The 21,775-nt window shown below is 40.6% G+C and overlaps 2 protein-coding genes across 3 annotated transcripts in view; one reads left to right on the top strand and one right to left on the bottom strand.

Moving 5' to 3' along the window:
• PRORP (protein only RNase P catalytic subunit) overlaps window positions 1–7,751 on the bottom strand; it is a 39,812-nt gene extending 32,061 nt beyond the window's left edge. Inside the window, exons 1-4 of one of the 2 annotated variants that reach the window (XM_054634988.2) lie at window positions 7,626–7,751; window positions 5,722–7,120; window positions 4,609–4,656; window positions 3,137–3,269 (exon numbers count right to left, since the gene is read on the bottom strand). In XM_054634988.2, coding sequence (XP_054490963.2) covers window positions 3,137–3,269; window positions 4,609–4,656; window positions 5,722–6,719 — 1,179 coding nt within the window. In that variant the 5' untranslated portion in view covers window positions 6,720–7,120; window positions 7,626–7,751. The other variant, XM_077180443.1, reaches the window with a different exon arrangement.
• Window positions 7,752–7,794: 43 nt separating this feature from the next.
• On the top strand, window positions 7,795–21,497 carry PPP2R3C (protein phosphatase 2 regulatory subunit B''gamma). Its single transcript, XM_054634726.2, has 13 exons — window positions 7,795–7,950; window positions 8,606–8,733; window positions 9,892–9,996; window positions 10,580–10,692; window positions 11,467–11,564; window positions 13,971–14,041; window positions 14,777–14,909; window positions 15,997–16,052; window positions 16,125–16,200; window positions 16,813–16,949; window positions 18,542–18,679; window positions 20,307–20,366; window positions 21,060–21,497. Exons 1-13 carry the CDS (start codon window positions 7,902–7,904, stop codon window positions 21,246–21,248), a joined length of 1,353 nt encoding a protein of 450 aa, XP_054490701.2. The 5' UTR covers window positions 7,795–7,901; the 3' UTR covers window positions 21,249–21,497.
• Window positions 21,498–21,775: the final 278 nt, after the last annotated feature.

Genomic DNA, 21,775 nt, shown 5'->3' with positions numbered 1-21,775 from the left:
CCAGAGTGATAAATGATGGAATTTCAGCTATCATACAGTCTAACAGAATCTACTGACATCAAAATTTAATGTAGTGTACTGAGTTTTTGTTTCATTAGATTGTATGCATTTATTCAATCAGGCTCTCACACAGGGGGAACATAATTTCTACTACACTTCAGCCTGTCTGTGAAGGTCCTGTTACCCAAAACTCCCTTCCTAAATCTCTCCACCTTCAATTGGTACTTCAAAAAAAAAAAAACAAAAAAACAAAACAAAAAAAAAAAAACAAAAAACAAAAAACAAAAAAACCCAAAAAACCCTGTCTACTTGACACCTTTGAAATTTTCAAGCCATACAGCGTTCAATAAAACACAGCCTTTTGTTTATTTTATGATATTATAGAACACCAGTACCTATTAAATACTTAAAATGACTGCTACATTTTTAAGGAGAATTTTATTCTCCTGTACAATTTGCAGCTAGATCAGATCAAAAGTCCTGAACTAATAATAAGATCTGTGTGGAAATTAGATGGCTGCATGTACTACAATACCCAAGACTGTTTCAAGTTTCTGTAACTGATTAACATGCTCAATGTCAGTGCTTGCAGAAAGCTGGAAGAATAAACCTTGTGTCCTCTTCCATACTTTAAAAGCTGGTGAAGAACTGAGGTGCCAGCTGCAGCAAACGCCCAATCAATACTCAAAGACAAAGCAAACCTGCCCCGAGATGTGGTGTGGGCTCCATCTAGTGGGGCTCAGCTTTGGTCTGTATCACTACCACCAAATCTGTTATCTCCACACAAAACGTGTCAGAAATAGAAGCATGGAATCATTAGAGTTGGAAAAAAACCTCCAAAATCATCGAGTCCAACCTGTGACTGATCACCACCTTGTCAACTAGGCCACAGCACTCAGTGTCCCATCCAGTCACTTCTTGAACACCTCTAGGGACAGTGACTCTACTACCTCCCTGGGCAGCCCATTACACGTTTTACCATCCTTCCAGTCAATTAATTCTTCCTCATGTCCAACTTCAACCTCTGCTGGCACAGCTTGATGCTACGTCCTCTTGCCATTTTGCCGGTTGCCTGGGAGAAGAGACCAGCCCCCCCTGGCTGCAGGCTCCTTTCAGGTAGGTACTTGTAGAGACCAGTAAGGTCTCCCCTGAGTCTTGTTTTCTCCAGGCTGAACAACCCCAGCTCCCTCAGCTGCTCCTCTTGTGACTTACTCTCCAGACCCTTGACCAGTTCCACTGTCCTTCTCTGGACATGCTCCAGCACCTCAATGTCCTTTTCCTGGCAAGGGACCCAGAACTGCATGCAGGATTAGAGATGTTGCCTCACCAGTGCTCATTACAGGGGGACAATCACTGCCCTGCTCCTGCTGGCCACACTATTTCTGATACAGGCCAGGATGCCATTGGCATTCTTGGCCACCTGGGCACACACTGGATCATGTCCAGCTGCTGTCAACCAGCACCCCCAGGTCCTTTTCCACTGGGAAGTTTTCCAGCCACTTTGTCCCCAGCCTGTAGCACTGCCTGGGGTTTTTGTGATAGAAGTCCAGGACCTGACATTTTGCCTTGCTGAGTTGGCCTTGACCAACTGATCCAGTCTATCCAGATTCATCAGCTGAATCTTTCTGCTTTCCAGCTCATAAACACTCCCACACAACTTGGTGCTGTCTGTGAGCTTGCTGAGGGTGCATTTGATCCCCTCGTCCAGAACATCAGCAAAGGTGCTAAACAGGACTGGTCCCACTCTGAGGCCTGGGGAACCCCACTGGTGCCCAGCTGCCAGCTGGGTGCAGCTCCTTCCACAGCCACTCCCTGGGCCTGAGCACCCAGACAGTTTTTCACCCAGGGGAGAGCACATCTGTCCAAGCCATGGGCCACCAGCTTCCCCAGGAGAATGCTTGGGGAGGCAGTGTCAAAAGCTTTACAGAAGTGATAGAACTGCAATGTACTGTAGTGTCTGGAATTGTGCCCTCTCGTATGTTTACCATGACCTTTGAAAAGCCTGATACTGTATACCGTAATTATAAATATGAAAGTGTATCTTTAAAATTGAGGAGTAGTTGATAGGTTGGTGGGTTGTAAAAGTTGACAGAATGAAACTATAACCAGTTCTTTTACTTTTTTTGTAAGCTCAAGATGTCTTATTTTGTTCTATTCACTGGGCTTTATTCCATAGCTAAAATTTAGCCTTCAGAAGATCAAAATATTTTAATTTTTAATGTAAAAGCTCCCCACATTTGAATTATTTCAGCATCCATTAACAGCTAGCTGAAAATGTAAGAACAAATAAAATATGAAAGATGTTGAGATTTAGATGCAACTTATAAACACAACTGAATGCTTCACAGGATAAACACAGGATATATAAACACACAGGATACTTCATGGCCTATCTAATGACCTACCAATGTTTAAAGCAAAGGGAAAAATTTCTGGTGTTCTCAAAGTGCCTGAACATTACTTGCATATTATCCTTTTGGGCAATGTCCTAGGGTGACGTTATGATGCTTGTATCCCCATTCATGTGTTCTGTTAATGTTGGATATTATGTTCTGTACCTTTAAGACCGGCTCTGAAGCGGGAAAGTTTTGTTTTGGTTTTCTTATCAGCCTGGCGGGACACAGAGACTGCAGCTTTTGCTTTTGCTGCCTTTGCTTTTTGCTTTGGCTCTCTTGCTCTCGCTTGCTTTGCTTCTGCTTGCTTTTGCTCTTTAGCTAATTCAGCTAAACTGTCCAATTTCTTCCCGGACGGTTTCTCCTTTCCTTTTTCTGATCACTTCGAACCTGCTCCGGACTGGGACCTGAGAAACACCAAGATCCTGCACCTTCTGGCCTGCAGCAGCAGCCCCAGCGCCGGAGGGACTGAGAACAGAGTGACCACCCCCAGAGAGACTTTCTGAATTTGTCATCTTTTTCAGAGCGGTGTCATCCGGTATTGTTCATTTTGTGTGCTGGGGGGTGCTGTGCTTGTTAAATAAACAGGTTCTTTCCACTCCTCTCCGAGAAATCCTTCCCGAACCGGTTGGGGGGAGGGGCTGTGTGGGTTTGCTAACTGGAGGAGCCCTAATTTGGAAATTCTCCTCCAAATTTGCCCTAAACCTCGACAGGCAATGAACCTGACAGTGTATGAGACCTACCTCTGGACTTGTCTTTCTGAAAGTGTCAGTTCCATGTATCACATCCTTCATTATTCTCTCACTGAGATGACTGTATTCCTCTTCAGTGAGGTTACTGTCCTCCAGCTGATGGTTGCAAACTGGGCATTGTCCACTGCAATAATAGTGAAACAAGAAAATAGAAGGAAAAAGGCTTTTAAATAAGAAATTCCTTAAATATTACTAACTTACCAAGTGTCTGTATATGAGCACAATTCTTTAGAAGAACCCCAAGACAGTACAATCATCAGAAAATCAGTTGTACTCTTTCTGTGATACAACCAAAACCTACTAAAGTCACTAGCTATTATACTCTTTTAATTTTCTTGAAACCATTTCAATTTTATTCAAATACTTATCCAAGTAGGCTACCTCAAACTTGTTTACTTCAAAATCAAGTGTTCTACAGTTCTAACAAAATAACTGCTATGGAACCACTTGTCACCATTTTGTTCACAGGTTCTTAACCCATGATAAAATGTGAGGTGATCTAAGTTGGTTTAGTTCTCAGTCTTTAACTGTTTACAGACAGTAAGACAGAAAACAGATTTACCTCTCAGTCACGACAATTGACTTTAGAATTTTAAAACTCTTAAAGGCTGGAAAGTCTGTCTAAAATATGATGAATTATTATAACAGAGTACAGTACCACACACATTCTTACATAATAATTATTTATTTTATAGCAAACAACTCTTAAAAGAGTGAAATATCCTGTTCTTTCAAGGGCTTCAAAAACTGTGGGCTCTACATGTGCTTTTACTTCACAGTATGCAACACAGAGTACTTTTATAAACCACCTAAAACTCCCATAATCCATTGGAGGCATTCTCATAATTAATACATTTATAACTGCCAAATTGCTACAAAAGCATAAAACAAGGTTTCAAATAGAATACCATTTAAAATAGCAGTTTACAGAAATTAAGAAAACTGCACTGTAATAGAAACACACACCCAAATATACCTGTGAAAATTTAAGAACCATTTTGTCTTCACTGAAAATGAGACGGGGAGAAATCTTTCATCTGTACAAATTAACTGCAGTGTGCAAATAGTATCAGTTTTCAAAAAGAGAAGATTTTACACACTGCTCTACTATAGATCTTGTTAAACAACAGTATCATAAAGTCAACAAAAAAGAAAGTCTTTAAATCCTAAACAGGAGACAAATAAGCCACACAGTAAAACGGCACCTCTTATTTTTTACTGTGTTTTTCTGTCTTGGCTCTGCTAAGCATAATTCTTTTTCAAATGTGCATGCTGGGTCTTGATTAATGTACAAATTGGAAACTGGAGTTTGTGAAATCATATGTCACAACAAAGGTTCATATTCTCAAGGACTGAAATAGTTTTGTATATAAGGAAAGCCATGTTTTTATATTTTTGAAGGAAGAGATCAATACAGACTAATCAAGACAACACCTTACTTATAAATAGAATGTTGCATTTACCTGTCTTTAATTTTGGTCAGGCGTCCTCTCCAGTTCCCTCCTGGTAAACTAATAAGTACAGAGGGAAAGATAAATAAAAAAATTAGGTAGGCTCCTATTTAACAATATCGAAATTACATGTAAGAATAATTATATTTTGGTCAAATTTAGAAATAAAAAAAACAAACAATCATCTACGTTACGAAGCAATTATATAAAAATCCATATTAATTTAGTAACACCTGGAAATATTTTATAAAGAACCAGCATTTAACAACATGCAAAAAACTAACACTGTCAACCTCAGCAGTTTATGCTGTCCTCAAATTTTAAGAACCACACAAACAATCAGTGTGCACTGACAATTTCTAAGTTACTGCCCTACACATTCATAAGCCATTCCAATAATGGTAGCGCATTCCCACTGCCACAGTTTCCATCCAGGCAGACTAACTTGTAAAACGGCTCTGTAGCTCACATAAATCAAAGCCAAAAAATCACAGATGGGCTCACATCCAACCTCATGACAAATATGGAATGGGCTCAGGTGAACCCCATTGTGCATGTGCACTGTAACTAGCTGTAATCTGCAGTCTGACAATCACTACTCATGACAAACCATGGGACCAGCTAAATACTGTGTTAAAACATGGAGCCTCCTATTAAGATTGTACAGAATACTAGGAGATTAACAAAGTCAATGCATTTAATCTTCATTTTACCTAGTGGAATTTGCTGCCTCTTTCCTTTAAAGAAAGAATCTAACCTTAAACTAGCTTCTACACTCCAATAAATTACAGGAAAAGCCCTCATACACCTGTCAATATTCCTTATCTAGCACCCCAGAAAGAGATGAGGTCAGCTATTTTGAATTGCCATGACCCAACACGATTTCCTAATTTTTGTACCAAGGAATAATATTTAACAGGTAAAAGAAAAGGTGAAATCAGTAAAAATTTTAAACTTTCACAGTAATTTGTGAGCAAAAATAAAATGCATCTTTTCATGACAACATGTCACTTGTGAAGAAGCAAAAATCAAAATGAGATGTTGAGGGGTCTCAGAGCTGATCTGTGGGATAATCTGGATCCCTCCTCCTCATGAACTGCATCTTGCAATTGAAACTTTATTTACCTTTCAAACCATAGCTTTATACTCTGCATAAATGTTCTGTGAGGGTATATTTGGTTCTCTCTCAAATATAAGAGGACACCAAAGAGCTCTTTTTGTAGCTCAGCATCTTTCATACCCCTGCTGAAGTCAAAAAACGACTGCAGGACGTGCAAGGTTGGCACCACATCTTTAGCCAACATCTCACTGTACAGTTCAAAGGCGAGTTTCATGTCTTGGTGACGGCTGGCTGCTTTGATACAAGCTTCATAGCATGTCCGTGAGGGAATCATAATCTTTTTTACTTCTTCCAAAACAGTCAAGGCCATTCTCCACTGATTTGAATTGCTCAAGCCCCTGATTAGAAGGCCGTAAGCCCCACTTTCTAAAATCTTGAACCTGGCTTTCATTATGTCATACACATCACGGATTTCTGACACCTGTCCCTGCTGGACACAGAGCGTCAGGTATTTGACCAGCATGTTGTACGCAATGTCACCGTTGCGCTTTGCCAGGTGGGTCAGCAAGGACTTGGCCACATCAATGGGGCTGTTGCACCTGATCATACTGTTCAGCATCACTTCTTCAAATATTTCAGGTGATTGGAAATCTTCCTTTAGTTTGTCCCATTCCTCAGCCTGCAAAGGTTTTTCTGGAGGTTGTACATTGCTAAACCTATGCCTTGCCACAGCAGGACTCATTGACCATTTCTTTGCAGCTCCAACAGAGGAAGAAAAGTGGAATTTCCCTTCAGGTATTTCTTTAGTCTCCTCATCCCATCCTTTTCCTTCTTTGCAATCATTTTCAGACCTTTTCTTAGCAGGTAAGACATCCGTTTCTTTGGGGTCCACTGGTAAAGCAGTGCTGGAAGATGTCATAGAACTGAAATAGTTAATTTTTTCCCTATTAGGGATGCTGAAAGAGGCAGCAAACAGTTGTCGACATCTTGAGACAGGCCAGAACATGTGACATTTCCATAGCAAAGCCTGAAAACCCTGACTTGTTTGAGAAAAGACTGCCATCACAAGATCAAATTGTCTCACTATTAGCACACTGTATCTGAAGTTATAAAATGAAAAATACAGTTTGTATGGGGATGGTTATTAATAGAAGCCCAAGGGCTGTCAAGCTGTATAAGCTTCTGTTTTCAAATGCTTGTTCTGTGAGTCCTTTTTGTCTCTTATGGCCACAAACAATGGTGAAATCTTTTCTCATGAAAGTCAATCTCTTAGACTGCGAGGGCAATCATCCAAAATGAGGTCATCTTTCTTTCTAGAGAAGATGTTTTACGTATTCCTGTTTGTTGGTTACAGCAGTGATGTGTACCGTCAATGTTGTACGCAGAAAGGCAACGTTGACGCAGCTACACAAAAAGCACGGGGTTTTTCTTCCTGCCTTTGTCCAAGTTAAGTCAGGAGACTTCCTAAAAATAAAATAACACCACAACATCATGATCTGCTCCGTGGTTTCCTGTGATATTTCCATCTGCACGCTAGCAAACAAGAAACTCAAGGTAGCTCAGGTGATGATTTCAGGTGAGAAATCCCAATCCTGATCCTTCAGGCAGCCCCAGGAGGCGGTTCCTACATTGCTTCCCTCACATTTTCCACCTGCTGACAAACTTCCATTTAACTTGTTTTTCCAACCCCAAATCCTAGGTAACGTAGCTGCCAAAGAGGCAGAGCAACACCGCGGGCACTAATTATACTGAAATCCCAGGGGCACGTTAGATTATACAGGTAAATACCGGGAGGTCCGCACGCTGGTCCGCCTTACGGGGAGACTCCGCAGGGTCCCGCGTCCCTCATTCGGTGCCCCGCGGACTGGGCCCAGCCGTACCGCAGAACCCCCGGCTTTTGGGACAGCCTTTCCCGCTCGCCCCTCTCTCCCTCAGCCCCTCGCTCCCTCAGCCCCCGCGAGGGTCCCACCTGACGCTGCGCGCGGCGGCCATGCGCGGCAGGCGCGTGCCCCACGGCAGGGAGGGCCGGCTTCCCATTGGCCCGGAAGCGCGTGGCGGGCCCGTGCTCGCTCGTGGAGCCAATCGCGTCTCAGCGGGCGGGGCGACACGTGATCCGCGCGCCCCGGTAGGAGGGACGGGGCCGCTCCGCCATGTCGGGTGTGGGCAAAAAGGCTTCGAAGGGCAGGGGCGCGTCGTGCAGGGCAGCGCGCATGCGCCGGGAGGCGGTGGCGGCGGGCTCGTGCCGATGGAGTGGGAGCGGAGGCTGCGGGCCCGCCTGGACGCGCGCCGCGCGCGTGAGTGCCCCGGGAGCGGGATCGGGAGCGGGCGGGGAAGCGCCCTGGGCTGCCCGCAGTCACCGGCGGGGCCGGGCGGGGCACGGCCGGCGGGGCGAGCGTCGGCCTCTCCGGTTCTGCCGTAGGGGCCGGGCGGGTCCCGGAGTTCCCCTGCGGAGAGCCAAACTCCCGCGGTTCAGGGGTCAGGGAGCGGTGAGGGCTGCGAGGGCTGCGCTGCCCGGCCCCGCCCGGCGCACGGCCCCGCCGCAGCCGCGGCTGGGAGCGCTTGGCTCGCGGGGGAGCGCAGCCAGCGCTGGCGCAGGTGCACAGCGACAGCCCCGAGCCGGTCTGAGGGCGGCCCGCAGCTCCCAGGTGTGTCTCAGACAGCGCTGCTGCTCTGCCAGGCAGCCTCACGGAGCTGCTCCGTGAGCTACTCCACACCTTGCAGTGAATCGGGTGTGTGTAGTCATTGAAAGAGAGCTGTGACCATACTCAACATAGTTATGGAACGTATTCTTATGTGGTTGCTCTGTGCTCCGCTCATTTCCACCTCATTTTTGTGTTACCAAACAGCGCAGCCAGATAAGCCCCAGTATTAACTCTGTTTTTCGAGCCCCTTTTTACACTAGAACTCTCTCTGGAGTACAGCGTGAACATTCTTTTCTATGTCAATCAGCCAAAAAGAGTGAGCAAGAGCTAAAGGATGAAGAAATGGAATTGTTCACAAAATATTACATGGAATGGAAAGGAGGGAAAAAAAGTGACAACATGTCATATGCAAACATACCACGATTTTACTACAGGGTAAGTGAAGTATCTGGATAAACTTTTAACAAGAGGCTATTCTGTGTTACAACAAAAAGTTATGCTCACTCACAGGGACCCTGCAGCTTCAGAAGCTAAAGTAGATTGAAGTCTGAGTGATGTGAATTGCTTAGTCTAATTTTTTGTTTTGTACAATTGTGAATTTCAGCAGTTTTAAATAAGTACTGAGAATCGTATCAGGGTCAGTGAAATATTTTGCTAATCAGTCTGCTTGGTAAAGATAGGAAGTTGTCTTTCAGAGGCACTTAAAGTTCTAAATAAATTTTGATGTACTGGTGTTACATGTGTGTATCTTCTGTTTCCTGCTTAGACACGGTGGGACGCTGCCTCATGAAAACGGTGGGGCACTGGTCTTACAGACTAGAGATGGATCTGTTGCTTGCATCATCCATCAGAAATGCTTGGTCCAGCAACCTATTTGTGAGCATGAATCAGATTAGGATGGGAGCACTTGTTGACATCTTGATATTGCTGGTACTCATTAATGTGACTGCTCAGCTGCTGCCAAACCTCTCATGGTTACTGGTACTCATTAACGTGACTGCTCAGCTGCTGCCAAACCTCTCATGGTCACGTATTCCTTAGGGCCTCACATTTCTGCCAGTACAGTTCTCAAGTACCTGTGTTTCAGTTGATGGATACATGTGCAACTCTCCAAGTTCCAGTGGTGCTGTACAGTTTGGCACGTAAATATTGGCAGAACTTTCACACTAGGTGTTCTTTCATCATTTTCATCATCTTTATTTGTTGGCCAAACAAGTCTAGTAGACTTTCACTCTTTGGAAAGTCAGGCCTACGACAAAACAGAATGTTCTGTTTCTCCCAAGTAAAACACAGCAGTAAATGTCTTTTATGTGTGAGCCCTCATACCTAGCAACCTTGGGAAAGTGCTTACTCAATTGGTTATCTGGTGTTAGGTACCTCTCTCTCCTGTTAAGGATGTCCTGTTTTAGGTAAGTGCTTCATTATTGAAATGGTTTGAGGCAGTGTGCAAGTGATACCTCTTGTAGCAGAAGCAAGTTTGGTAGACTAGCTATTTTCTGTTAAGTGTTACTCAAGACTACCTAAAAATACTTGCTGGATGTGTAGTTTTTGAATGCTCCTGTGCTGAAAATTAAAATGCCACAATGTTTGCAGCTGCCAGCTGAAGATGAAGTCTTGCTTCAGAAATTAAGAGAAGAATCTCGAGCTGTCTTTCTGCAAAGAAAAAGTAGAGAACTGTTGGATAATGAGGAGCTGCAGGTAGGAAAATTATTTCTGTATGTCTTGTAATGGCTTCTGAATGGATTTAGATTATCTCCTGTCAGAGTTTGATCTCCTGTCTGCCCACAGAATCTTGTGGTAAGGTTCTTTGTATTTGGGCACACAGTACTTGGTAAAGCTGAAGTGCTGCCTCGCCTTGGGCTGGTAATGCCAGCGTGAAGCTTCCTTGTTCTGATGTATGTGAAGACTAAATGGATGGCTTCCAGTTCTCCAGCATGTTGCAGTGATTTCCCTGGTGGGCCCAGATGATAAAATAAGTTCTGTTTATGTATCACTGAGAGAGACTTCTAAGATGGATGATTTTATTACACTGCAAAGACAAAAGGGATGTGACCCTAGAAATACTAGTGAGGGAGGGAGAGTGTGCATGTGTTTAGCAGCATTTAAGGGAATGGAAGTAGCACACACTGACTTTTCTGGCTGAACTGACCATGTGTCCTGATTAATTGAGAAACCCTTGCATTAAGCCCACATTTTTGCTGAGTTTCTTAAATGCTATATCTTAAGCACGTTGACATCTCTCAAGAGATATCTTCTTAACTAAATATAAATATCTTTTAAGAATCTATGGTTTCTACTGGACAAACATCAGACATCACCAATGATTGGGGAAGAAGCAATGATTAATTATGAGAACTTCTTGAAAGTTGGTGAAAAAGCTGGACCAAAATGCAAGTAAGACTTTCTTCTCTTGTATGTACTCATTTTGACTAAACCTAATTGCTACTGTAACTTTCAGCTGCTAAAATAGATGGGAACAGTTTAATGGTGAGAAAAAATCATATCCATGTAGTTACTGATGAACTGGTTCCTTTACATCCTTGCAAAGGTGTACTCTGCCTCTCTGAGGTGACTTGTAATAGAGGTGCCTAAAAGAATGGTAGTGCATCTTTTTGAAGAAAAATTTTTATCAGCATCAACAGTTTTAGATGTCAGTAGTCAGCAAACAGCACATTATATAAATGAATTGGAAATATGTCTCCAGTGGTATTGCCTAACCTTCCCTAATATCTTCTGATGCAGAATTTCCTACCAGATGTGCACAGTGTGCAGTGAATGGTAGTTCTTTATGCTCCTTTTGGAGATGGCTGTTGTGCACATAGCTTTGTGATTGAAATTTGGGCAGAAGCCAATTATTTGTCAGTACTGGCAGTTTCTTTTATGTGCTTATTGTTGTAGAAGTTTGGAAGCTACCAAGCACATTGTACTGAAGAGAAATTGAATAAAAGCTCTCTAAAGTTGTACCTCACTGAAAAGTCACATGAGCAGAAGAGGTAGCTGCTTTTTATGCAGTTTACTGTTGTTACTCGGTAGGATTCCACCTGATGAGTGCAGTGTACTGTATTATCACATTCTGTGTTAAAACATTATTTTACAGGATCTGTAAATGCCAAATACTGTAACTGGATCTGTCAGTGCAGTGTAATCAGATGGGTGTTTGTTTTGCAGGCAGTTCTTTACAGCAAAGATCTTTGCTAAATTACTCCATAATGATCCTTATGGGAGAATCTCTATCATGCAGTTCTTCAATTATGTCATGCGAAAAGGTTAGTGAGTGCTTCTTCTGTGTTAGAAGTTGTTTCATTTTAAGGCTTTTTCAGCTTTATTTGTTACTTGATGTTCCCTTCAACAGTAGTGAGATCTGTCCTTAACTACAAATGCTGTTTATTTTGAGGCTTGGGATTTTTTTCTTGTTACTGGAAGGTGGGAGTCCATCATACCTCTGAAATCCACCTCTCCCCAGCCATTATTATTATTATGTTTGTAATATATACATGTCATTCTGATTTCCTTTATTCAGGCAATACTGTGAACTGCAAAGCAATACAGTTCCATGGCAAGTGTGATCTTAACCACTGTGATCAGGCAGATAGCTTTGTTTGCCGTTTGTCCTTCTACATTGATGTCTGTATTTTTTAACTGTGTGTCAGATATGTCAGTATGTTTCTGTGCTTGTCACTTACCATGCTTGCAGCTATTTTTATTATAAATAGCCACTTGGGCTGAAAAATGCCCTTTTTTTTTAATATGTATTAGATGTTGTTTAAAAATACTGGGCTGGCTAGCAGAAAGGAAGATTGTCTCATTATCTTTTGCCCTGGCTACTGTGTTCTTAGCTCTGCTAAAGCAGATTTAAGAGAACAGCACCTTTCTCTGAGCAGCTCAGCCTGCCTAACTTAAAGTTTTGTGATGCAGGGGATGAGAAATGTGTTGAGCAGGAAGCATGATGTGCAGGTGTGCACAATGTGCAAGGAATGAGTAATAGACCCATTTCCAGCAACAAACCCAAAAGCTGCAGGATAGGAGACTTGTGGCAAAGCCTGTTAGGATTGTATGTATTTCAGAAAGGCCCACCCAGATAGACAGAGGTTTTTCAGAGCTTGTTTCACCCAGAAGTTTTGAGTCTTGTGTATTTAGGATGATGCCTTTCTTCTAAGCAAACAAACAAAATAGTAATTAAAAATAAAGCCACCACCACCACCAAATCACTTCATGTGTGATACATTTACCTTTAAACTTAAGCCAACAACAAAACAGCCTCACTGTATAATGCCTGCTATCTGACTCTTAGCACACCGTGCCAAACACTTACATTGAAGAGTGAATGTTCTGAAGGACAGCTGATATTGCATAAGAGGGACTTTTGAACTGTTTCTTCAGAAAATGGGAGTTAAATTTAATGTTGAGTATGTGAATAATAGTTTTTATTAATCTAATTTATTAATTTTAATTATTCTTATACTCCATCACTGTTACAGTGCTTTGACAATGGCTTCAAGCACATTGTCCTGTAGATTTTCCAGTTAATGTGCCTTCTCATTACAGAGACAGATGTTTCTATGATTCTAATTCTTGTCTTGTAACTCAGAACTGAGGGCCTGTCCTTTGGCTGTAGCTGCAGTGTCTGGTGCTATACAAGGGCTTGAGAAATCTATCTGTATATGACATAGTGCAGCTGTTTAGTGCAGTGAAAATGCACTGCTACACATTTCTTAGTCAGTAAGAGAGAAGAATCCATATGATTCCATATAATCAACTGTGTGTGCTTGCAGCCTGGAAAGCCTGGGCTGCATCAAAAGAAGCATGGCCAGCAGGTCAGGGGAGATGATTCTCCCTCTCTGCTCTGAGACTCTTGAGACCCCATCTGGAGTCAGCACAGGAAAGATGTGAGCCTCTCCTGTGACCACAGGCTGAGAGAGTTGGGGTTTGTCCAGCCTGGAGAGGAGAAGGCTTTGGGGGAGCCCTCATTGTGGACTTGAGTACTTTAAGGGAGTGTATAAAATGGAGAGAGAGTGACTTCTTAGCCAGGCAGTGATAGGACAAGGAGAATACAGTTTTGCAATATGTAAGACAATACAGTTTTGCAGTAGGTAGGACAATACAGTTTTATATTAAAAGAGGAGACGTTTAGAGTAGCTGTTAGGAAGAAATACTTAGAGGGTGGTGAGGCACTGGAACAGATTGTCCAGAGAAGTTGTGGATGCACCATCCCTGGAAGTGTTCAAGGCCAGGTTGGATGGGGCTTTGAGCAATCTGATCTAGTGGGTGGCATCCCTGCCTGTGGCAGGGGGAGGCTAGAACTAGGTGATCTTAAGGGTTGCTTCTAATCCTAGCCATTCTATGATACACCAAATAAAATGTGGTGTCTGCTCAGCCTTTTTTCACATCTAGTTATTATAAGGCAGTCGTGGCAATGGTGTATGTTTATATTATAAAGAGTATATATTTATGAAGTGTATATTTATAGTATACTGCAAGTGACTCTTAAAAATTTAGAGACTGAAACAGTGTTTCTAAGCAGTACATGACATGGCTTTGCTTAAGGCTCAGGAAAATGGGAAGAAGCACTTAAAATCCAGCTGTGCCTGGCCTCTAGAATAACATCAAATTTTGGCATAAACTTAAAAGCCCCATAGGTGTCTTGCATTGTAATTCTGTTTTCTGTTTCACAGTATGGCTTCATCAGACAAGAATAGGTCTCAGTTTATATGATGTGGCAGGACAAGGCTACCTCAGAGAATCAGTAAGTAAATTCTTGATTAACCTAATGTCTCTCTTTAAATCAAATGACAGAGTATCAGAAAGATCCCAATTTCTTCTAGCCTTGTCTTGTAAAAGGTTATATCATAACATAGATTTGGGGTGGGCACATTTGTTTGGATAAATTGCAATTCATGTATTCAAGAGATGTGGTGGTGAGAGTGGTGCTAGCCTTTTAAACTTATGGGTAGTTTTCTGAAAAAAGGATTGTATCTACAAAGATTTTGTCATTAGCACTAGATTACTAGATTTAGTAGGATATGATAAAAATCACAAATTATTCTTCAGTGAATTATTCTCCTGTTCTAAAATGGGGTAAATATTATAAAGTAAATAAAAATGTCCTAGTTACCACTCAACTGAAAGAAAAAAGATTTAATGAAGAATATTAAGCAATGGGATAAGCCAATCAGGAGTTACGCCCCTGATATTTGAAAAAGCTACAGTGGAATGCATTTATATTTACATATAGATATCATGTACTTTGTTAAATTCTGATTCATTAATAGGTTGTTTCAGCCCTAGAATAACATGTGCATGTATATGATCTGGGATTTCTTGCACATGGACAGAAGCTTTTTTACCTGCTTTCATGCCCTTTTCTGCATTGTTGCAGGACTGTATTTTTGACAAAATACACTTGAAAGCAAGGAGGGAATATAGCAAACATGGAACAATAATAATGTTCTATGCTTGTTTCCTTTTCTTAATTCTGCAGGATTTAGAAAACTATATTTTGGAACTCATCCCTACTTTGCCACAACTGGATGGCTTAGAAAAATCTTTTTATTCCTTTTATGTCTGCACAGCAGTTAGGAAGTTCTTCTTCTTTCTGGATCCTCTTAGAACAGGTAGGTCTCTTAAAATGCTTCCACTGAAGCTACTTGTGTTTTCAAAGCAATGTGTAGTTGTCCTGGTAGGGTTTTGTTCAGCATTGAAGATTATTCTCCACTGAATATGACTCTTTATTGTAGTTTAATAATCTACTTTTACAGCTAATGAATTTCTGTGTGATACCTATCAGCTGAGGTACTATAGAATTATCTCTCAAACACAAATAAGATACTGTTTCATCATAATGAGCCATTAGCAGTAGCTAATTTTTTAAGTGTTTAGGGTGAATAGAAAATGCAACAACCAACAACACAACTGCTTGTCAGAACATCCACAGAGCTGTGGAAATGCTCAGGATGGTTAGAGTGATGTGCTTTTCCTGTGATTAAATGTGTGTGCCATGTAGACCCAGGAGAGGTCTGCAGTTAGGTCTGATAATGCTTGTTACAAGTGTAGCTCCCTCCTATGGCCTCGATTTAAGTCACAAACTGCATGTGTTTTCAAGGTCCAGCTGTGCCCCTTGTAAAGGTCAGAATTGTGTGGGCAGCAGCCTCTGGCAGAGGTAATTGCAAACGTTTGGAGAGGTGGGTGGGAAGTTTTAAGTGCCATTATTTTGCACAGCTGTTAGCACAGGGTCTGTGCACCAGTCAGAGCTGCACCAGCAGAAGTGCATTCTGCTGCCTTAGCTTTGTGTCACAGCTGGAGTTTTGAAGGTGTAAGAATACCATGTCACTTAGGAGATTAGTATTTCATCAAATGTTTTAAGCATGCTTTCTTTGCATTTTTATTTTACATTTTGAGTAGTTGATATTGAACATTCACATTTATTTTAATCTAGTTTTCTGGCATTTAAGGCTTCAGGATAGCTCCTGCCAATATCAGTAGTTTTGTCCAAACATTTTAAAAGGTATTTTATTTTATCTCTGAAATTAGAGCCTTATCCTTGATGTTAGACATGAGTTTTGTTTAGCTTTTGTTCCTTAAAAGGGCATCTTTTTCTGCTCCAAATACTTCTTTCTTAAGTAGAACCACCTAAATGAGAATAGTCAAATGGATATGTTGGCTGAGCAACTGTTAAAATGTATTTTCTTTTTCTTGCTGCAGGGAAGATAAAGATACAGGATATTTTAGCTTGCAGCTTCCTGGATGATTTACTGGAGGTAAAGGTCTCTAACATATACTGTTGTATTTTAATTTACTCTTTCTGAATTCTAACTTTATGTTTCACTTAGTTAAGGGATGAAGAACTTTCTAAAGAAAGTCAGGAAACAAATTGGTTTTCTGCTCCTTCTGCATTAAGAGTTTATGGTAGGTTCCTTTATATGCCAACACTTTTCTTCTCCTCTTTCTTGTATGACTTAGTCACATTATTACTGCTATTTTTCCTCTGCTTTTGTCATGTTAAATCCTCCTGCTAACTTGTCTTTTCAAATCCTCTATTCACCCTTTCAGTTTATCTTCCTGACTTTCTTCATCATTTTGGTTCTCCACTGTTGCTCTTTATTGTGGTGTTAAAATCTGTCACTTTGTTGCACAAGGTACAAGATTCCTCTGTAACCTTCTCTTCTGGCTCTGTTCATGCCTTTGCATCCTCTTTAGCTCTTTATTAATGCTTACAGCATATTTCTATAAAGTAATATGCTCTTAGCCTTCTGCTCCTCTCTCAGTATCCACAGCAATTCACTTATATTAGAACTGCTGACACCTCATTTTGGGAATCCCACTTCTCTCCCTCCGTGTTCTGTACTTATTTCTGATGCTTTATGAATATTATTGTGAATCTAGTAAATTCTCGCTTAACTGCATTAATTTATTATGGAAATTGGAAAATTTAGTATTTAATTGTTTATTTTTCTCTGTTGAAAGAATTCTTTTCTGATACAGGTATATTATGGTTTGCTTTTTTTATCTCCTTGCTAGGTCAGTACTTAAACCTTGATAAAGATCACAATGGCATGCTCAGCAAAGAAGAACTATCCCGATATGGAACAGGGACTCTGACCAACATATTTTTGGATCGTGTCTTTCAGGAGTGCTTAACTTATGATGGTGAAATGGTAATTACATGTTTTCCCTTTGTCCACAGCATAACATCTTTGGCTTATTGAGTTTATAAATGTCTAATAGTATCTTTAAAGAGTAGCTTGAGGTGAAGAAACTTCTGTTTAACATTGTGCACTCAAATGACCAAATGCAACATATTAGCAAGTTGATTTTCTTAAGAGCAAGGTGATTGTAGTGTGGCCTAAAAAAATTGCTTGTTTGAAAAAGCAGAGGTGATAGAGAATCCAGACAACCTAGGATAAAGCCACTTGTAGATTCAGTTACAAAAGTGCATGTTGAAAAAATGTATAGATGCAGCAATACTTTCTAGTTATATGTAATGCTTTAAAGAGAAGCAAAGACAAGTGGCACACTTGAGATTAGTGCAAGTTAGCTAAGCTGTCAACTTCTTCATGATGACAACTGGTTTTCATCTTAAGCTTTCCGTAGATATGAAAAATGAGAAGTCTAACTAATTTAAACACCTTATATCTATATTGTTTGAAGCTTTACTTAATGTTCAGCCAGAATTCTTGTCTGCATTCAGATGACTGGAATGTGAAGTGATAAGTTACAAATTCACCATTCAGCCCTTTTGCCGTTTTTTTTTGTTAGAATCCCATAAGCACTGAGGTCATGAGGGATCCTCTTGGTTTTCCTGTTCTGGACTGGTACCAGTAGGTTCATCTCTCTTGTGTGGGGGAGACCAGGGCAGGATGCAGTGCCTGGATGTAGCACCAGCAGCGCTGAGTAGGGAAGGATGACCTTCCTCAGCTTGCCACCAAAGCGTTTCCTAATGCAGCTGAGGGTGCTGGCAGCAGCATTTGCTGCAGGGGCCTGTTGCAAAGCTGCTTCCTGATAGTCAGCCCCCAGCTCTGCAGGTACAGGGGGTTATTCCTCCCCAGATGCAGGATTTTGCATTCCCTCTGTTGAACTCGGTGAGGCTCCTGTTAGCCCATTTTTCCAGGCTGTCAAGCTCCCTCTGAATGACAGCACAGCTCCCTGGTGTTACAGGTAAACAGGGTAATTATACACACAGGGCTGGAGGAGTTCTGACCTTGTCACAGCTGTATCTTGATTGGGAAACCAAGAAATCCATACTAATGAAAAAGAAAAGTGTGATACTTGTTTGGAACATTAGTTAATGTTTCTTGCATGTAATTTGCCAAACCACCGACTCTGGTTTAAGGATTATGTAATTGGCCATATAGTTCACTATTTGGTACCAGTAGGCTTACTGCCACTAGACATTTAATTTATGATAATGAAAACATTTTATATGTTTTTTCTTCACTAGTTGGGTATGTTCAGCAGTTTAAATATATAGTAAACATTGTTTAAAAGCATATATATGGCATGTTTCACTTGGATTTATGCTTGGAATGCTATTTTGCCTCTAAAATTGCAGGATTTTCCGTTATCAGCAGACATTAAAAACTAACTTTTCTGTGCACATTAGTGGTAGCAGCCATTTTCTATTTCATGTTGTCTTTTTCAGAAAATAAACTGATCCCCTAGAATGAAATAGCTGCCAATTATAGAGTTCCTGCTTGCAAAATCAATTTAGAAAGAAGACTGTAATAAACATGATTGTATCTACTTCTAGGACTATAAAACCTACCTGGACTTTGTGCTTGCATTAGAAAACAGAAAGGAGCCTGCAGCTCTGCAATATATTTTCAAACTGCTTGATATAGAGAACAAAGGACACCTGAATGTCTTTTCCCTTAATTATTTCTTTAGGGTAAGTCTCTTTATAAGTAGGCCATTTTCTGTGTTTATAGTGTTGCAGCCTATGTGCTTCTGCATGCAGATCTGCAGGAAATGACTTTAAATTGCCAATAGCCACAGGCAGGCTAGTAATGACTTCTAAGAAGATTTAATTTTTTTTAAAGACTAAAATTGGAAAGATTTCAAAAGGTATTTTCAGTAGTTTATCTGCAGTTGAAATTAACTGGTTTGATTTTGAGTAGGAAAACTATTTTCTATTGATTTGGGATGTTTTTTTTTTTAAACTGAAAATGGTCCTAAGATTATGTGATGATTGCCTGTTAAAATCTTTTATGATAGTTCTAATTGATTATTGCCCATGGTTTTAATTTCAACTGTAATACTGAAATTCACTAAAAGAGATGAAGATAATGAAATTTATTTATAGGCCTATACAGCTGTGGGATTTTTTCATTCAGTGCTTTGCTTGCAAAAAGCTTATTGCATTTTTCATAGTCTGCATTTATACCTGTTGCTTCTAAAATAGATTTGAACTAAGCTTAATTTTTTTTTTTAGTTGCTGTTCAGATTAACTTAAGATTGTCAAATGTTTCTCCAAACTGTGGTTTGTGTGAGATGGTTTTTGTTGTTTTGGATTTTTTTTTCTTCTGACTAGTGGTGATTTTGGTTGGGAAAGGGGGCAGGTGTTTTGTTGTTCCATCTTGTTTTTCTCATCGATACCTGAGATATCTTGGGAAGTGCTCTGCAGTAAAACAGTATTTTTGCTGTGGATGGTTCCAGCTGAGTTATGAGCTTGATGCTTTATTCATGTGCAGGATTCTCTCAGTAGTATCTATTCAGACACAGGGACAGGCACTCCAAATTTTGTTATATGGATCTTTGCATTATAAAATAATAATGTCCTTGTGCTTAGCTATCTGCTTGAAGGATGAAGAACAAGGTACAGACTACATAGAGTCAGTAAAGCATTCAGGCCTGCTCAAGGCAGGATCCTATACACACCTTATTTCTGTATTGATCTGTATCCGTCTCCTTTTGGACATGGAACATTCTAAGTTTTCCTTGAAATCAGAACAGTTCCTCTTGACTGTGAATGATTGATTGCTTTTCTGCCAGCATTAAGTGTCAATAGGTCTGCACCTACAGAGGCTGTGCAGCTTGTGCTAGTGAAACAGTTTTGTTCACAGCTGTTACTTGCAGATGTAGGTTTGGTGGTGCAGGTGTTTAAATAGTACCTCATTAAAATAATTGCTTTGTCTTTCTGTTCATTGGTCATTTTCCTTTTCTCTTTCCTTAGCCTGTATTTCATACTGTGTCAGAAATGGAACCTTATGGCTTGAGTGTAGTAATATCTTAAGTTTTGAGTGTTGAGGGACACAATATGCAAATTGCTCAAACACTGGTCATAATAAAAGTGAGATTCATATCGTATTCATTAAGAACTGTAAACTTAGAGATGTGTATCATTGATAATGCCTTAACTCACCCTCACCTCACATATGGAAGAAAAATTACTGCAAGCTGTACCATGAATGCTTTGTTAGAGGGCAATACAGCTTAAAATGCAGAAGCATTTAATAACTTTTGTACAGTGTCAGTATAATACTACACTAGCCATTCCTAACTTCTCCTTTTTCTAGGCTATTCAGGAACAAATGAAAATTCATGGACAAGAACCAGTTTCTTTTCAGGATGTCAAGGTTAGCTTTACCAAATGGAGTACTGTGTAAAATCTGTGAATAAGCATTTAATAATTTAATTGTGTTACATCATAATTTCTAGGTTGCTGTATGTTTACTTGGAGAGTACTAGAAATGAGCTGACTTGTCCCACTCATAGGTTTGAAAATGCCTTTCTAGTCAGCAGTTGCTCTGTAAAATAACTGATGTGTTCTTGTAGTTTCCTTAATAATAGACAAATTACCTGTTAAATACATGTTGCTGTTTCTTACACTTGAAAGTACTTGCTAAGTCCGTTTTACAGTTCTGGGGATCATTCCTTGGGGGACAGGGGGCAGACTGGTGACTGAAACAAACAGCCTATAAAACTGATTACTGCCTACTGTATATTTAGTTTCAGTACTTAAAGTACAAGAGCTTCTACAAAATTTAGCTCGTACAAGTGAACTGAGATTCATTTTGCCACTTTGAGGCTGAAGCCTCCCCAGAAAATCAAATTCTTGAGATGTGGGAGCTGAGGATGCTGCTCTGAACTGTAGCCAATCAGTCAGTGTGTTTTGTCTTAAATGCTTTGGGGCTTAACAGCTGCTTTTTGTGAATTGGTGCGGGTGGCACTAGTTACCCAAAGATCATTCTGTATATGGTATGAAATAGCCATTCTTCTGCTCATTAATGTGTGGGGCTTTTCTCCCAATTTTGACTTCTCTTTCATAGGATGAAATCTTTGATATGGTGAAGCCTAAGGACCCTTACAAAATCTCCCTTCAAGACTTGATCAATAGCAGTCAAGGAGACACTGTTACCAGCATTCTGATTGATCTGAATGGGTTCTGGACCTATGAGAACAGAGAGGTCCTTGTGGCCAGCGACAGTGACAGCACTGCTGATGGTGATGATACGTGACTGCCAGTGGGAGCAGACTGTATCCACAGAGATCTCCATCTGATGGGCCAACTGCTGGAAGCTGGAAATGTTCATTATCTGAATTAATTCCTCTTCCATTTTACTTCTCTCCCTTCCTCCTCTGCCCCACATATGATATAAAATGTGGTACATAAACAAATCACAGAACTAATTTCTGAAACCAAAAAAGCAAGTGCTGTTTAAGAGCAAAAAGAACCTTTTTTTAAAAATAAATATTTTTGGACTTTTTTCATGTGTACCAAGCCCTGTTCTTATTTAAATACCTTATTCTACGTGTGAATTTAACCTGAAAATAAGAATGTGGTTCTTGGTATCTTCAGCACTGGCCTGTATCCGCTCACCCATCCCAAGCCTCCCTCTCCATTCTGCATGGCTTCCTCTAATGACAGCACTGTTGAGCATTTTGTTGTGAAGGCAAAAGTTTTCAGTAAGAAGTAAAGAATTGAGGCCTTTTTCTTCTATGCATGACCAGCGCTAAGTGTGTAACAGGGAGGATAAGTAAATTA

This window comes from Agelaius phoeniceus, chromosome 6 (genome assembly GCF_051311805.1).
Source record: "Agelaius phoeniceus isolate bAgePho1 chromosome 6, bAgePho1.hap1, whole genome shotgun sequence".
Taxonomy (NCBI): Eukaryota; Metazoa; Chordata; class Aves; order Passeriformes; family Icteridae; genus Agelaius; species Agelaius phoeniceus.
The sequence above is the reverse complement of the archived record's forward strand: the minus strand, read 5'-3'. Positions and strand labels throughout refer to the sequence as shown.

Coding starts and splice junctions, on each gene's coding strand:
- PPP2R3C (XM_054634726.2), top strand. CDS start 7,902: ATGGAGTGGGAGCGGAGGCTGCGGGCCCGCCTGGACGCGCGCCGCGCG. Junction 11,565..13,970: donor CAATTATGTCATGCGAAAAG/GTTAGTGAGTGC, acceptor TCTGTTTCACAG/TATGGCTTCATCAGACAAGA. Junction 16,053..16,124: donor TCCTGGATGATTTACTGGAG/GTAAAGGTCTCT, acceptor TGTTTCACTTAG/TTAAGGGATGAAGAACTTTC.